Source organism: Somniosus microcephalus, chromosome 10, assembly GCF_052327205.1.
Source record: "Somniosus microcephalus isolate GS21.2 chromosome 10, FLI_Smic_1.0, whole genome shotgun sequence".
NCBI classification, from domain to species: Eukaryota; Metazoa; Chordata; class Chondrichthyes; order Squaliformes; family Somniosidae; genus Somniosus; species Somniosus microcephalus.
In genome coordinates this window covers 235,045,645-235,062,232 of record NC_140996.1, presented here as the reverse complement: position 1 = coordinate 235,062,232, position 16,588 = coordinate 235,045,645, and the positions used below count along the sequence as shown (strand labels likewise).

General features: G+C 54.1%; 1 protein-coding gene across 8 annotated transcripts in view; it reads right to left on the bottom strand.

Moving 5' to 3' along the window:
- Window positions 1-7,405: 7,405 nt before the first annotated feature.
- stim1b (stromal interaction molecule 1b) overlaps window positions 7,406-16,588 on the bottom strand; it is a 215,647-nt gene continuing 206,464 nt past the window's right edge. For all 8 annotated transcript variants that reach the window (XM_085999826.1, XM_085999830.1, XM_085999828.1 and 5 more), the window contains one exon: window positions 7,406-16,588. In XM_085999826.1, coding sequence (XP_085855952.1) covers window positions 16,027-16,588 — 562 coding nt within the window. In that variant the 3' untranslated portion in view covers window positions 7,406-16,026.

Genomic DNA, 16,588 nt, shown 5'->3' with positions numbered 1-16,588 from the left:
TGTACCTGCCCTGGGAGTGTTTGATGGGACAGTGTAGAGGGAGCTTTACTCTGTATCTAACCCGTGCTGTACCTGCCCTGGGAGTGTTTGATGGGACAGTGCAGAGGGAGCTTTACTCTGTATCTAACCCGTGCTGTACCTGCCCTGCGAGTGTTTGATGGGACAGTGTAGAGGGAGCTTTACTTTGTATCTAACCCGTGCTGTACCTGCCCTGGGAGTGTTTGATGGGACAGTGTAGAGGGAGCTTTACTTTGTATCTAACCCGTGCTGTACCCGCCCTGGGAGTGTTTGATGGGACAGTGTGGAGGGAGCTTTACTTTGTATCTAACCCGTGCTGCACCTGCCCTGGGAGTGTTGGATGGGACAGTGTGGAGGGAGCTTTACTCTGTATCTAACCCGTGCTGTACCTGCCCTGGGAGTGTTGGATGGGACAGTGTGGAGGGAGCTTTACTCTGTATCTAACCCGTGCTGTACCTGCCCTGGGAGTGTTTGATGGGACAGTGTAGAGGGAGCTTTACTCTGTATCTAACCCGTGCTGTACCTGCCCTGGGAGTGTTTGATGGGACAGTGTAGAGGGAGCTTTACTCTGTATCTAACCCGTGCTGTACCTGCCCTGGGAGTGTGTGATGGGACAGTGTAGAGGGAGCTTTACTCTGTATCTAACCCGTGCTGTACCTGCCCTGGGAGTGTTTGATGGGACAGTGTAGAGGGAGCTTTACTCTGTATCTAACCCGTGCTGTACCTGCCCTGGGAGTGTTTGATGGGACAGTGTAGAGGGAGCTTTACTCTGTATCCAACCCGTGCTGTACCTGCCCTGGGAGTGTTTGATGGGACAGTGTAGAGGGAGCTTTACTCTGTATCTAACCCGTGCTGTACCTGCCCTGGGAGTGTTTGATGGGACAGTGTAGAGGGAGCTTTACTCTGTATCCAACCCGTGCTGTACCTGCCCTGGGAGTGTTTGATGGGACAGTGTAGAGGGAGCTTTACTCTGTATCTAACCCGTGCTGTACCTGCCCTGGGAGTGTTTGATGGGACAGTGTAGAGGGAGCTTTACTCTGTATCTAACCCGTGCTGTACCTGCCCTGGGGGTGTTTGATGGGACAGTATAGAGGGAGCTTTACTCTGTGTCTAACCCCTGCAGTACCTACCCTGGGAGTGTTTGATGGGACAGTGTAGAGGGAGCTTTACTCTGTATCTAACCCGTGCTGTACCTGCCCTGGGAGTGTTTGATGGGACAGTGTAGAGGGAGCTTTACTCTGTATCTAACCCGTGCTGTACCTGCCCTGGGAGTGTTTGATGGGACAGTGTAGAGGGAGCTTTACTCTGTATCCAACCCGTGCTGTACCTGCCCTGGGAGTGTTTGATGGGACAGTGTAGAGGGAGCTTTACTCTGTATCTAACCCGTGCTGTACCTGCCCTGGGAGTGTTTGATGGGACAGTGTAGAGGGAGCTTTACTCTGTATCTAACCCGTGCTGTACCTGCCCTGGGGGTGTTTGATGGGACAGTATAGAGGGAGCTTTACTCTGTGTCTAACCCCTGCAGTACCTACCCTGGGAGTGTTTGATGGGACAGTGTAGAGGGAGCTTTACTCTGTATCTAACCCGTGCTGTACCTGCCCTGGGAGTGTTTGATGGGACAGTGTAGAGGGAGCTTTACTCTGTATCTAACCCGTGCTGTACTTGCCCTGGGAGTGTTTGATGGGACAGTGTAGAGGGAGCTTTACTCTGTGTCTAACCCTTGCTGTACCTGCCCTGGGGGTGTTTGATGGGGACAGTTTCGAAGGAGCTTTGCCATTGTCCCTTGCTGATGTTCCCGATGCCAATCCTAGTAGCAGTTCGTACCTGACACTGTATTGCTCAGAGTTTGGACTCTTCGCTGCCGACGGGAATCCATCCCAGGAATTCCTGCAGCACTGGCTCTGCTCTCAGAGGCTCAGGAACGGGGAGCAGGACATCATGGAGCCAGACCGATGAGCAGTGATTCCTCCTCCAGTGGATCAGCTGTTGAAGCGAGAGGTATCGTCAGGGGATTACAGAGTGCTCGCACCAGGGGAGAGAATGGGAAGCTAGGCTAGCTCCAAGTGAGCCGGGCCCACGCAAACCAGGTCTGACCGACCCGAACCAAACCAGGTCTGACCGACCCGAACCAAACCGGGTCTGACCGACCCGAACCATACCGGGTCTGACCGACCCGAACCAAACCGGGTCTGACCGACCCGACCCGAACCATACCGGGTCTGACCGACCCGAACCATACCGCGTCTGACCGACCCGAACCAAACCGGGTCTGACCGACCCGAACCATACCGGGTCTGACCGACCCGAACCAAACCGGGTCTGACCGACCCGAACCAAACCGGTCTGACTCTAATTTCTCCAGGATGTTGCCAGGACTGGGGAATTTTAGCTATGAGCAAAGATTGGAGAGGCTGGGGTTGTTTTCTTTGGAAGAGAGGAGGCTGAGGGGAGACCTTATTGAGGGGCCTCGATAGAGTGGATCGGAAGGACCTATTTCCCTTAGCAGAGAGGTCAATAACCTGGGGGCAGAGATTTAAAGTAATTGGTCGGAGGATTAGAGGGGAGTTGAGGAGAAATTCTTTCACTGAGGGTGGTGGGGGTCTGGAACTCACTGCCTGAAAGGGTGGTCGAGGCAGAAACCCTCATCACATTTAAAAAGTACTTGGATATACACTTGAAGTGCCTTAACCCACAGGGCTACGGACCAAGAGCTGGGAAGTGGGATTAGGCTGCTATGAACACGATGGGCCGAACGGCCTCCTTCTGTGTTGTGAATTTCTCTGATTCTAGGACCAGGTCTGACCCACTCTAACCGATCCAAACCAAGAGCGGCCAAACTCCGCTAAGTCTGACTCTGGCCAATTGTGTTAAGTTCGGGGGATGCGGGTGGCTGAGCTGGATCAAGTCACCCCACTGGGATTGTAGAGAATAATTGAAGCACATTATTGCAAATAGTCGTCCCGCTCTTCACTGCGACTATGACAGGACTGGAAACCAATGCACTCGGAGATGTTTTGCTGCTGTGGGCTCATTGTGGCTCACCTCCTGCTTTCATTTTCCGTCCTTTGTAGTTAGGTAGAAGCTCGAGTGAGACAGGAACCCATGCTGAGTGTGAAATCAAAGCGTTCAGCTCACTTTCATCAGCCCCAGAACTACATCAAGCTCCATAGAAACCAGACATGCACACAGCCCACAGTGACACTGCGCCCCTCACAGACACAACACTCACTGGACCAAGTGTCCATTAACCATGATAGGCAAAGGCACTGAACCAGCACAAGGCTTCATTAATCACTGCTGGGATCACCGGCTGGAGTCTCCACACCCACAGTGCTCGCCCCTGGACTGGGAGCGCTGTGGGTCAAACTCTGACCTTTCACCTTCTGGGACCTGGGGTCAAATCTAGCACAGACAGAGGATAGGGGAGGGGGGAGGGAAGCGAGGCGGGTCGCTCTGCCCACTGTGTGAGGAGGTGGAGGGGTAATGTGTTGCTGTAAACTCGCTATTGTTATCTTTGAGTTTCTTGGTGGGCAGAGAGACTGGCTTTATGTTCAAGTCCCACTCCAGAACTTGAACACACTCCGGCTGATACAGCACTGTGATTAAGCTCCAGTTTTAGCATGCAATCCAGGCCGACGCTCCCAGTGCAGTACTGAGGGAGCGTCGCACTGTCGGAGGGGCAGTACTGAGGGAGGGCCGCACTGTCGGAGGGGCAGTACTGAGGGAGCGCCGCACTGTCGGAGGGGCAGTACTGAGGGGGCGCCGCACTGTCGGAGGGGCAGTACTGAGGGAGCGCCGCACTGTCGGAGGGGCAGTACTGAGGGAGCTCCTCACTGTCGGAGGGGCAGTACTGAGAGAGCGCCGCACTGTCGGAGGGGCAGTACTGAGGAAGGGCCGCACTGTCGGAGGGGCAGTACTGAGGGAGCGCCGCACTGTCGGAGGGGCAGTACGGAGGGAGCTCCTCACTGTGGGAGGGGCAGTACTGAGAGAGCGCCGCACTGTCGGAGGGGCAGTACTGAGGAAGGGCCGCACTGTCGGAGGGGCAGTACTGAGGGAGCGCCGCACTGTCGGAGGGGCAGTACTGAGGGAGCTCCTCACTGTCGGAGGGGCAGTACTGAGGAAGGGCCGCACTGTCGGAGGGGCAGTACTGAGGAAGGGCCGCACTGTCGGAGGGGCAGTACTGAGGAAGGGCCGCACTGTCGGAGGGGCAGTACTGAGGGAGCACCGCACTGTCGGAGGGGCCGTCTTTCGGATGAGACTTTAAACCGAGGCCCCGTCTGCCCCCTCAGGTGGACATAAAAGATCCCACGACACTATTTAAAGAGCAGGGGATTTCTTCCCAAAGTCGTGAACAATATTTATCCTCAACCAACATCACAGATTAACTGGTCATTCATTTCATCGCTGGTCGTCGAGTCTTGGCGTGTGCAAGTTTTCTGACAACAGTGACTACACTTCAGAAGTACTTCATTGGCTGTAAAGCACTTTGAAACATCCTGAAGTTGTGAAAGGCGCTGGAGAAATGTGAGTCCTCCCTTTCTTAGTAACGCAGGGGCCTGGAACAGTAATGCAGAGGAAGGTGAATTCAAATTCCACTGCGCTTAAGGTGACCGAGCAAACCAGTCGTATCAAACCCGCTACCAGTGGTTCAAGATGGCGGCTCACCGCCACCTTCTCAGGGTAACTCGGGACGGGCAATAAACGACAGCCTCGCCAGCGACGCCCACATCCCGAGAATGAACAAAAGAACAAACAGCTATTCGACCAATAACACGGGGAGAGGAGCGGCGGAAGGGACTGAGATTAAATCGATTGTTGGGACCTCGTTCTTCAGATCTGATGTTGGGTCCTTTGGTGTTTCTGAAAGTGAATCACACTCAGGCGGGAGCCCGTGTGTCACCAACGCTCTTTGCTCCGCCAGATGAAAGGGACCGACGAGAATGACCGCTAACTCCCCCAACCCGGCGTTCAAAAACCACTGCTGCTGCTCATGTGTGTCCATCAGATCCAGATCGTCCTGCACATGCCCGTCCCTCCCCTCCGTCTGCACCCCGCCCCCTCTCCTCACCCCTGCCCACCCACTTGCTCCGATTCCTCACCCCCACCCACTCCCCGTATCCCACAACCCCACCTTCTCCCCATATCCCTCACCACCTACCGACCTTCTCCCCATATCCCCAACCCCACCCACCCACCCACCATCTCCCCAACCCCACCCACCTTCTCCATCTCCCCAACCCCACCTACCCACCTTCTCCCCACATCCCTCACCACCTTCTCTCCATATCCCTCACCACCTACCGACCTTCTCCCCATATCCCCAACCCCACCCACCATCTCCCCAACCCCACCCACCCACCTTCTCCATCTCCCCAACCCCACCTACCCACCTTCTCCCCATATCCCTCAGCCCCACCTACCCACCTTCTCCCCATATCCCCAACCACCCACCTTCTCCCCATATCCTTCAACCCCACCTACCCACCTTCTCCCCATATCCCTCAACACCACCTACCCCCCATATCCCCCAACACCACCCACCCACCTTCTCCCCATATCCCTCAACCCCACCTACCCACCTTCTCCCCATATCCTTCAACCCCACCCACCCACCTTCTCCCCATATCCCTCAACCCCACCTACCCACCTTCTCCCCATATCCCTCAACCCCACCTACCCACCTTGATAAGTGGGCAGCACTCTCGCCTGCGTCAGAAGGTCATGGTTCAAATCCCACTCCAGAGACTTGAGCCCATAATCCAGGCGGACACTCCCAGTGCAGTACTGAGGGAGTGCTGCACTGAGACCCACAGAGAGGCAGAGACAGGGGGAGAGAAAGACATAGACAAAGCGAGACATACACAGAAAGCAAGAGAAGTACAGCATCGGTAAATGTGTAATGCCAAATATGGAGTGCAGGATCAGGGGACACAGATTCAAACAAGTCGGATGCAAATGAGAGGCTTTGAGCAGAGAGAGATCAACACGGAATCATTTCAAGAACAACAGGGAGTTAAATGCAGAGGTGTACCGGAGGGCGGCTGGAGTGAAGGGGCTGTGGGAGCAGGGAGCTGCCACAAGGTGACAGTCTGGCTCTTTGTACTGTGTGTTGGGGCCCTGGTACTGGAGCCCACAAGAGATTAGCGTGCAAAATTAAGGCACATGGGATTGGGGGCAAGGTATTGACTTGGATAGAGAACTGGTTGGCGGACAGAAGGCAAAGAGTTGGAATAAACGGGTCGTTTTCCGAGTGGCAGGCAGTGACTAGTGGGGTACCGCAAGGATCGGTCCTAGGACCCCAGCTGTTCACAATATATATTAATGATCTGGACGAGGGAATTGGATGTAATATCTCCAAATTTGCAGATGATGACAAAGCTGGGTGGGAGGGTAAGCTGTGAGGAGGATGTCAAGAAACTCCAGTACGATTTGGACAGATTGGGTAATTGGGCAGAAACATGGCAAATGCACTATAATGTGGATAAATGTGAGGTTATCCACTTTGGTGGCAAAAACAGGAAGGCAGATTATTTGAATGGCAATAGATTGGGAGAAGGGGAAGTGCAGAGACCTGGGTGTTCTTGTGCACCAGTCGCTGAAGGTAAGCATGCAGGTGCAGCAGGCGGTTAAGAAGGCAAATGGTATGTTGGCCTTCGTAGCAAGAGGGTTCGAGTACAGGAACAAAGATGTCTTGCTACAGTTGTACAGGGCCTTGGTGAGACCGCACCTTGAGTATTGTGTGCAGTTTTGGTCGCCTTACCTGAGGAAGGACGTTCTTGCCATGGAAGGAGTGCAGCGAAGATTCACCAGGCTGATACCTGGGATGGCAGGAATGACGTATGAGGAGAGATTGTGTCGATTGGGCTTATACTCACTGGAGTTTAGAAGATTGAGAGGGGATCTCATCGAAACCTATAAAATTCTGACAGGCCTGGACAGACTAGATGCAGGAAGGATGTTTATGATGGCCGGGGAGTCCAGAACCAGGGGTCATAGTCTAAGGATAAGGGGTAAGCCATTTAGGACCGAGATGAGGAGGAATTTCTTCACCCAGAGAGCGGTGAACCTGTGGAATTCTCTGCCACAGAGGGCGGTGGAGGCCAGTTCATTAAATATATTCAAGAAAGAGTTGGATATATTTCTTGAGGCTAAAGGGATCAAGGGATATGGGGAGAAAGCAGGGACAGGGTACTGAATTTGGATGATCAGCCATGATCTCATTGAATGGGGGAGCAGGCTCGAAGGGCCGAATGGCCTACACCTGCTCCTATCTTCTATGTTAGGAGGAGACAATGGGCTCAGGGCGACTGGTGCGACAGTGTAAGGCAGGCGATCGTTGGTGAACCCGCACCGAGGGGACACAACACTGGACACACAGCAGCGGCGGTTTTACATCTGACCAATTTATTGCTTCCATGCATTGCTGCCATCAAAGTGAACGGTTTCGTACAGTAGTTTAAGAACTTTACAGAATGCTTTTATTCCATTTTACAAATTGTTTTTTCTCTTCATAACAAACAGCACAGGGGAGGGGGTAGAAAAAACCCCAGAGAATGAAGACCTGAGGGTGGGCGAGGGACAGAAGCTGATGATGCCGGGCGGGGAGCTGTGCCCAAACCCAGCTTCACACCCACAGGATTCGGCTGGACAACGAGTCCACATTGCACCCTTGCAATCGGGCTCCCCCCTCCCCGCAGGGGTACAACCCCCCACCCCCACCCGATTTCTGACAAGACATCAGCGCCTGTAAACCAGAAAGCTGGCCTGCAATGAAAAGATGCAGATAGTCACCCCAAGGAAAGCGTCCTCGACAGCCCTTGCGCATGAGGAGTCTCCCTCCTGGGGACTCCACAATACAATGATTTAGAAAGTACTTTTCTAATACAAGTCTCACACACTCATTAGCGATGAACTGTCCTTCCCCAATCATTGTAACATAAACATACCCCTTAACCACGGCCAGCCCCCCAGGACATCCCAGTCCTGCGCTGTGGACAAACAGCGAGAGAGGGAACGGCTGTGAATATACTGCGATTGGCGTGCTCCCCGGACATGCAATACACGGGGGGTCAGAGGGACCGCAACCCAGGGCGATAGAGAGATAGGAACAGATCTGCTTGATTCACAGGAAGAATTGGAGCTTTACACTTACTGGCTTCACTTAACCCCGAGCGGATTGAGGGACAGGGCAGAGGGTAGAGGGCAGAGAAGGGCGGCTCAGACATTTTTCAGAGCCTCCGGTACATGGAAGGTTCCGAGACGAATAATTTTGTATTGAGACACGAACCTGGAGAATGCTCAAGTCTCAGGAATCTCCAACCTGCCCCGTGGCATCCAGTGTGTGTGCTCGACACACCAGAGGCAGCATTAAACACTCCCAAACTCCCAGGGCAGGTACAGCACGGGTTAGATACAGAGTAAAGCTCCCTCTACACTGCCCCATCAAACACTCCCCGGGCAGGTACAGCACGGGTTAGATACAGAGTAAAGCTCCCTCTACACTGTCCCATCAAACACTCCCAGGGCAGGTACAGCACGGGTTAGATACAGAGTAAAGCTCCCTCTACACTGTCCCATCAAACACACCCAGGGCAGGTACAGCACGGGTTAGATACAGAGTAAAGCTCCCTCTACACTGTCCCATCAAACACTCCCAGGGCAGGTACAGCACGGGTTAGATACAGAGTAATGCTCCCTCTACATTGTCCCATCAAACACTCCCAGGGTGGGTCATACGAACAGTATCTGAACCCAAACTACATAAAGGATCGAACCCAATGGGACAGCCGTGGAGGCTATTAGACGGAAACGTGTTGGGGTTCAGTACAGCATGTGTTGCAAGAGGCAGGTACCAGTGATCCAACAGAGCGCCCACTCACTGCACACCCCATCCTTCACCCAGTGCTGAGCCCCGGCCAAAATTCATGATCATTATCTACAAAAAACAAAAACACATTTCCTTTAAAAAAAAATAAACTAAAAGGGACCAGTTGAACGTTGAGAGGTGGTTGTTTCGATCAGTATACAAAGTTAGACACAGCATCATTCCGTTAAAAGTAAGGCCCCTCGGGCACAGGCATGCCACACATTGAACACAAACGCTCCAGGTTCCAGGGGCATCGCACAGCACTTGGAGAATCCACACACAGATCACGGCCATCTGCACCTTGCACACCCAGCCAGCTTAAGCTTCACGGGCGCACACGCAGAGGGGGTGGAACAGAAAAACAACAAATGACCCAGACACCAGCCCACACCCCGAACTCCCCTCCAACACAGATCAGCTGGGGCGGAGAGGGGGATGGGGTGGAGTCTGTCACTGACATTAAGACTTTCGAGTTTGGAAAGCACTGAGCAACCAATGGCAGCGATCTGGTTACAGCGCGACTCGAGTCAAGGAAACCCAGCACCTGGTCACACCTTCAACTCTGATTAACCCCTCTCTCCCCACAGGACAGGACAGGACAGGATGGGTGGCTGTGGAAACACTGTCCGGAGAGTAGGCTGGTGTGAAAGCTGCCCCGCTTCATGCAGTCCGTGCACTGATACAACAGCTGCCGGAGGAAGGGCGTGAGTGCGGGCTGTCCCAGTGCGGACTGAGACGCACAGTTTGGCCCGGCGCCCTCTACAACCACCCCCCGGGGGCTGAATCTGTTTAACACTGCTTCACCATCCCATAACACAGCAAGACGTTTAACACCTAACAGTAACAGTACTTTCGGCACACGGATAAAATACTGATAGAGCTCCTGGTCACCGACTGACCAGCGGCCAAAAGCTGGAGGAGAGTCAGGATGGAGCCATATTCTGGCCAGCTTTGACCAGTGCCTGGACACCAAGCCTGAGCCGGTCACTGGACTGAAGATTTCCAGAGAACATGCTTTACAAAACACCCAATAAAATCACAGAACAAGTACCCGAACATTGAAGGTGCATTGGCAGAACTCCACCCCCACACAATTATATTTTCAATTTCTGTGTGTTTGGAGCTGATTAAGACCCACTCACAGCCTCCTTCACCCGATGGTGCAGTGAGTCAGTGTCTCTCACACTCTCCACTCAAACCAGCAGCCTCCTTCACCCGATGGTGCAGTGAGTCAGTGTCTCTCACACTCTCCACTCAAACCAGCAGCCTCCTTCACCCGATGGTGCAGTGAGTCAGTGTCTCTCACACTCTCCACTCAAACCAGCAGCCTCCTTCACCCGATGGTGCAGTGAGTCAGTGTCTCTCACACTCTCCACTCAAACCAGCAGCCTCCTTCACCCGATGGTGCAGTGAGTCAGTGTCTCTCACACTCTCCACTCAAACCAGCAGCCTCCTTCACCCGATGGTGCAGTGAGTCAGTGTCTCTCACACTCTCCACTCAAACCAGCAGCCTCCTTCACCCGATGGTGCAGTGAGTCAGTGTCTCTCACACTCTCCACTCAAACCAGCAGCCTCCTTCACCCGATGGTGCAGTGAGTCAGTGTCTCTCACACTCTCCACTCAAACCAGCAGCCTCCTTCACCCGATGGTGCAGTGAGTCAGTGTCTCTCACACTCTCCACTCAAACCAGCAGCCTCCTTCACACACAAATTAAATGTAAAATCTCCACACATGATTCTGAAGCACCCAGTTTTGCGAAGTCAGTCACCCACAGACCGATCTCCTGTTTATCCCAACAAGTGTCAGAGTTTCAGGAGCTCAGTCAGTTCACAGATTCACGGACGATCGAGGGGTTGAGGTTCCACCACATCAACAGACGGGCCAGGGTGGAGGGGGAGGGTGAGGGGTGGAGAGGGATGGGGGACGGGGATACCCAAACATGGCCCAGGACAGACTGTGCGGACTCATTATAGGAGCACTGTGTACCAGGTGACATCCTGCCATAGGTGTAGTCCTGGTAGTGTAACACGCACACACTCACACTGACTCACAGGCTGACACACTCACACTGACACACTCACACTGACTCGCAGGCTGACACTCTCACACTGACACACTCACACTGACTCGCAGGCTGACACTCTCACACTGACTCGCAGGCTGACACACTCACACTGACTCGCAGGCTGACACACTCACACTGACTCGCAGGCTGACACACTCACACTGACTCGCAGGCTGACACTCTCACACTGACTCACAGGCTGACACTCTCACACTGACTCGCAGGCTGACACACTCACACTGACTCGCAGGCTGACACACTCACACTGACTCGCAGGCTGACACTCTCACACTGACTCGCAGGCTGACACTCTCACACTGACTCGCAGGCTGACACTCTCACACTGACTCGCAGGCTGACACTCTCACACTGACTCGCAGGCTGACACTCTCACACTGACTCGCAGGCTGACACTCACACTGACTCGCAGGCTGACACACTCACACTGACTCACAGGCTGACACTCTCACACTGACTCACAGGCTGACACTCTCACACTGACTCACAGGCTGACACACTCACACTGACTCGCAGGCTGACACTCTCACACTGACTCGCAGGCTGACACTCTCACACTGACTCGCAGGCTGACACTCTCACACTGACTCACAGGCTGACACACTCACACTGACTCACAGGCTGACACTCTCACACTGACTCACAGGCTGACACTCTCACACTGACTCGCAGGCTGACACTCTCACACTGACTCGCAGGCTGACACTCTCACACTGACTCGCAGGCTGACACTCTCACACTGACTCACAGGCTGACACACTCACACTGACTCGCAGGCTGACACACTCACACTGACTCGCAGGCTGACACTCTCACACTGACTCACAGGCTGACACACTCACACTGACTCGCAGGCTGACACACACACTGACTCGCAGGCTGACACACTCACACTGACTCACAGGCTGACACACTCACACTGACTCGCAGGCTGACACACTCACACTGACTCACAGGCTGACACTCTCACACTGACTCGCAGGCTGACACTCTCACACTGACTCACAGGCTGACACTCTCACACTGACTCACAGGCTGACACTCTCACGGACTCACAGGCTGACACTCTCACACTGACTCGCAGGCTGACACTCTCACACTGACTCGCAGGCTGACACTCTCACACTGACTCGCAGGCTGACACTCTCACACTGACTCGCAGGCTGACACTCTCACACTGACTCGCAGGCTGACACTCTCACACTGACTCGCAGGCTGACACTCTCACACTGACTCGCAGGCTGACACACTCACACTGACTCGCAGGCTGACACACTCACACTGACTCGCAGGCTGACACTCTCACACTGACTCGCAGGCTGACACTCTCACACTGACTCGCAGGCTGACACTCTCACACTGACTCGCAGGCTGACACTCTCACACTGACTCGCAGGCTGACACTCTCACACTGACTCGCAGGCTGACACTCTCACACTGACTCGCAGGCTGACACTCTCACACTGACTCACAGGCTGACACTCTCACACTGACTCACAGGCTGACACTCTCACACTGACTCACAGGCTGACACTCTCACACTGACTCACAGGCTGACACTCTCACACTGACTCACAGGCTGACACTCTCACACTGACTCACAGGCTGACACTCTCACACTGACTCACAGGCTGACACTCTCACACTGACTCGCAGGCTGACACACTCACACTGACTCACAGGCTGACACTCTCACACTGACTCACAGGCTGACACTCTCACACTGACTCACAGGCTGACACTCTCACACTGACTCAGGCTGACACACTCACACTGACTCACAGGCTGACACGCTCACACTGACTCACAGGCTGACACACACACTGACTCACAGGCTGACACACTCACACTGACTCACAGGCTGACACACTCACACTGACTCAGGCTGACACACTCACACTGACTCACAGGCTGACACACTCACACTGACTCAGGCTGACACTCACACTGACTCAGGCTGACACACACACTGACTCACAGGCTGACACACTCACAGGCTGACACTCACACTGACTCACAGGCTGACACACTCACAGGCTGACTCACAGGCTGACACACTCACGCTGACTCAGGCTGACACACTCACGCTGACTCACAGGCTGACACACACACTGACTCACAGACTGACACTCTCACACTGACTCAGGCTGAATCTCTCACACTGACTCACAGGCTGACACATACACACTGACTCACAGGCTGACACACTCACAGGCTGACACTTTCACACTGACTCGCAGGCTGACACTCTCACACTGACTCACAGGCTGACACTCTCACTGACTCACAGGCTGACACTCTCACACTGACTCACAGACTGACACTCTCACACTGACTCACAGACTGACACTCTCACACTGACTCACAGGCTGACACTCACACTGACTCGCAGGCTGACACACTCACACTGACTCACAGGCTGACACACTCACACTGACTCACAGGCTGACACTCACACTGACTCACAGGCTGACACTCTCACACTGACTCACAGACTGACACTCTCACACTGACTCACAGGCTGACACTCTCACACTGACTCACAGGCTGACACTCTCACACTGACTCACAGGCTGACACTCTCACACTGACTCACAGGCTGACACTCACACTGACTCGCAGGCTGACACTCTCACACTGACTCACAGACTGACACTCTCACACTGACTCGCAGGCTGACACTCACACTGACTCGCAGGCTGACACTCACACTGACTCGCAGGCTGACACACTCACACTGACTCACAGGCTGACACACTCACACTGACTCACAGGCTGACACTCACACTGACTCACAGGCTGACACTCACACTGACTCACAGGCTGACACTCTCACACTGACTCACAGACTGACACTCTCACACTGACTCACAGGCTGACACTCTCACACTGACTCACAGGCTGACACTCACACTGACTCGCAGGCTGACACTCTCACACTGACTCACAGGCTGACACACTCACACTGACTCACAGGCTGACACACTCACACTGACTCACAGGCTGACACTCTCACACTGACTCACAGGCTGACACTCTCACACTGACTCACAGACTGACACTCTCACACTGACTCACAGGCTGACACTCACACTGACTCGCAGGCTGACACTCTCACACTGACTCACAGGCTGACACTCTCACACTGACACACAGACATGCGAAGACATAGGCACTCACACCTGGGTCAATAGTCAGCCACACCCCACTAAACACAGGGATCAGGTCAGGGACAACCTTTGGCAAATGCGTGTGCCACAGTAACTCGAAGCTCATGGAGATATATCAGGGTAGGATCCCTGAAAATGGCCGCATTAGCTACCAGTTCCCACTGCCCCGCAGGACTAACCCTGGCGAGACAGCAGGCTAAAGGTCGCCTATTGGGACCTCCACCATGGCCGGAGTCCCTTGGATTACTGGTGATCTCAGGCTGCCAATGTTTACATTCCGAATGGAGTTTGGTTACAGCAGAATCCTTTTTAAATACATTAGGATGGTCACACGAAGGAAAAGTAATTCCAAGTCACAAATTGGAGGATTGGGCAAGGATCCGTTAAGTAGAAGGAGTTAGCAGTCACCAGGGCAGACAGAGTCAAGCAAGCTGATGCCAGGCTGAGAGGCTAGTCACTCCGACATTCTCACAAACTGTCAGTGATGAGTTAGGAGAGTGTACACACGCTGGGTGCTCAGCACTGGTCTCTGAAAAGAAGATACAAGCAGCCGCTCACCTGATAGCTTTAAATAAAGGAGCTGGACTGAGAGAGATTAACAGTGCAGGGAGTGAGGGGGAGAGAGATTAACAGTACAGGGAGTGAGCGGGAGAGAGATTAACAGTACAGGGAGTGAGGGGAGAGAGATTAACAGTACAGGGAGCGAGGGGAGAGAGATTAACAGTACAGGGAGTGAGGGGGAGAGAGATTAACAGTACAAGGAGCGAGGGGAGAGAGATTAACAGTACAGGGAGCGAGATTAACAGTACAAGGAGCGAGGGGAGAGAGATTAACAGTACAGGGAGTGAGGGGGAGAGAGATTAACAGTACAAGGAGCGAGGGGAGAGAGATTAACAGTACAGGGAGTGAGGGGGAGAGAGATTAACAGTACAAGGAGCGAGGGGAGAGAGATTAACAGTACAGGGAGCGAGGGGAGAGAGATTAACAGTACAGGGAGCGAGGGGAGAGAGATTAACAGTACAGGGAGTGAGCGGGAGAGAGTAAGAGATTAACAGTACTGCTTGCTTTTTTTCAGGGTAGGAACTTAATGTTCCTTAAAGTAGGGGCTGAACTGGAGGGGGGGGGGGGGGGTTTATGGCAGAGCGAAGTCCACGATAAGCAGAGTAATGGTGTAAACTCTGGATGCAGCAGGCTGGATGGACTGGACTGTGTGTGTGGCCAGCCTGGTCTGTGTGAAAGCACAGCGTGTGATCAATGTTCAGCCCCAGCGGCAGCGACTGCCCGGACCCCCATTAAAATCAAATCAGACGGTCAGCTATTCAACCAAGTGTGACTGCGCACCACCCTGTTGTTTACGAGCCACGAACTGACAACCCATCATTGGAAAAGCGGCAGGCAGGGAATCTCCCCCACCGCGACCAGCACCACTCCCATCCTGGGGTCATTTACTAAAAAAAGTGCAGATAAACCGAGTCATTTACAAACTTTTTTTGCGAAATCAGCCCCTCTGGAGCAGGTTTGCGTTGGGAACGTCTCTACATCTTAAAAAACCTTAACTCCACCTTCCGGAGGAACTTCTTTACTTTTAAACTGTTGGTTTTTTTTGCAGAAGCGTTGCGTGTGCATGCGGCTCAGGCATGGGCTGAATTTCAGCAGCACTGGAAGAGAAGACATGCAGCGGGATAAGGAAGAGGGGCTGGAGAGCAGAGGATTCTCGCATATCCCCCAACTCGGGGGGGGGGGAAGCTTGGGAATCAGGAACACCAGTCTGTAAAATAAATAAGATTAAATAAAATTCACTCCCCGGGGACAGACTTGGCCAAGGAGAGGCGGAGAGTCCGCTGTCGCTCAGTCCCCATCTGGCTGGGTTTGCCCCAAATCGCTCGGCATTACTTGATCTTTTTTTTGAAGAGCTTGAATCCTGGTTTCTTCTTGCCGGCGCTGGGCTCCGTCTCCTCGCCGGTCGACGCGCCGTCTTCCTCTGCCGGTGATTTTTTGCAGGCGAGCTGCGGGATCTTGGTGACCCTGCCGCTGTGTTTGGTGTCGGAGGCCTGGGCCTGGGCCGGGGGCTCGGGCTCGCTGGACGTGGGGCTGAGTGAGCGGGAGGACTCGGAGGGGCTGAGAGCCGAGCCCTCGCTGCCGCCCCGGTGGATCTCCCCCAGGCTGGCCGACTTCTCCAGGCCGCGGGCGGGGTAGGCCTTGTGGCCGGCCGGGGGGCTGTCGGAGGGGCTCTCGGAGTCGGCCTGCTTGCTGCCGCCGCCGCTGTCCGGGGTCAGGCTGGGGCTCGGGCTGATCTCCTCCGTCAGTTTAAGGAGCGAGGAAGGCTTGGATGGGGTTGAACGGGGTGCCGAGCTGTGCAGGAGGGCGCTGGGAGAGCCCGAGGAGCTGGGGAGCCGCTGCTGGTCGCTGGATTGGGAAATGGAAGAATCGGAATCGGAGCGGTTTAAGTCC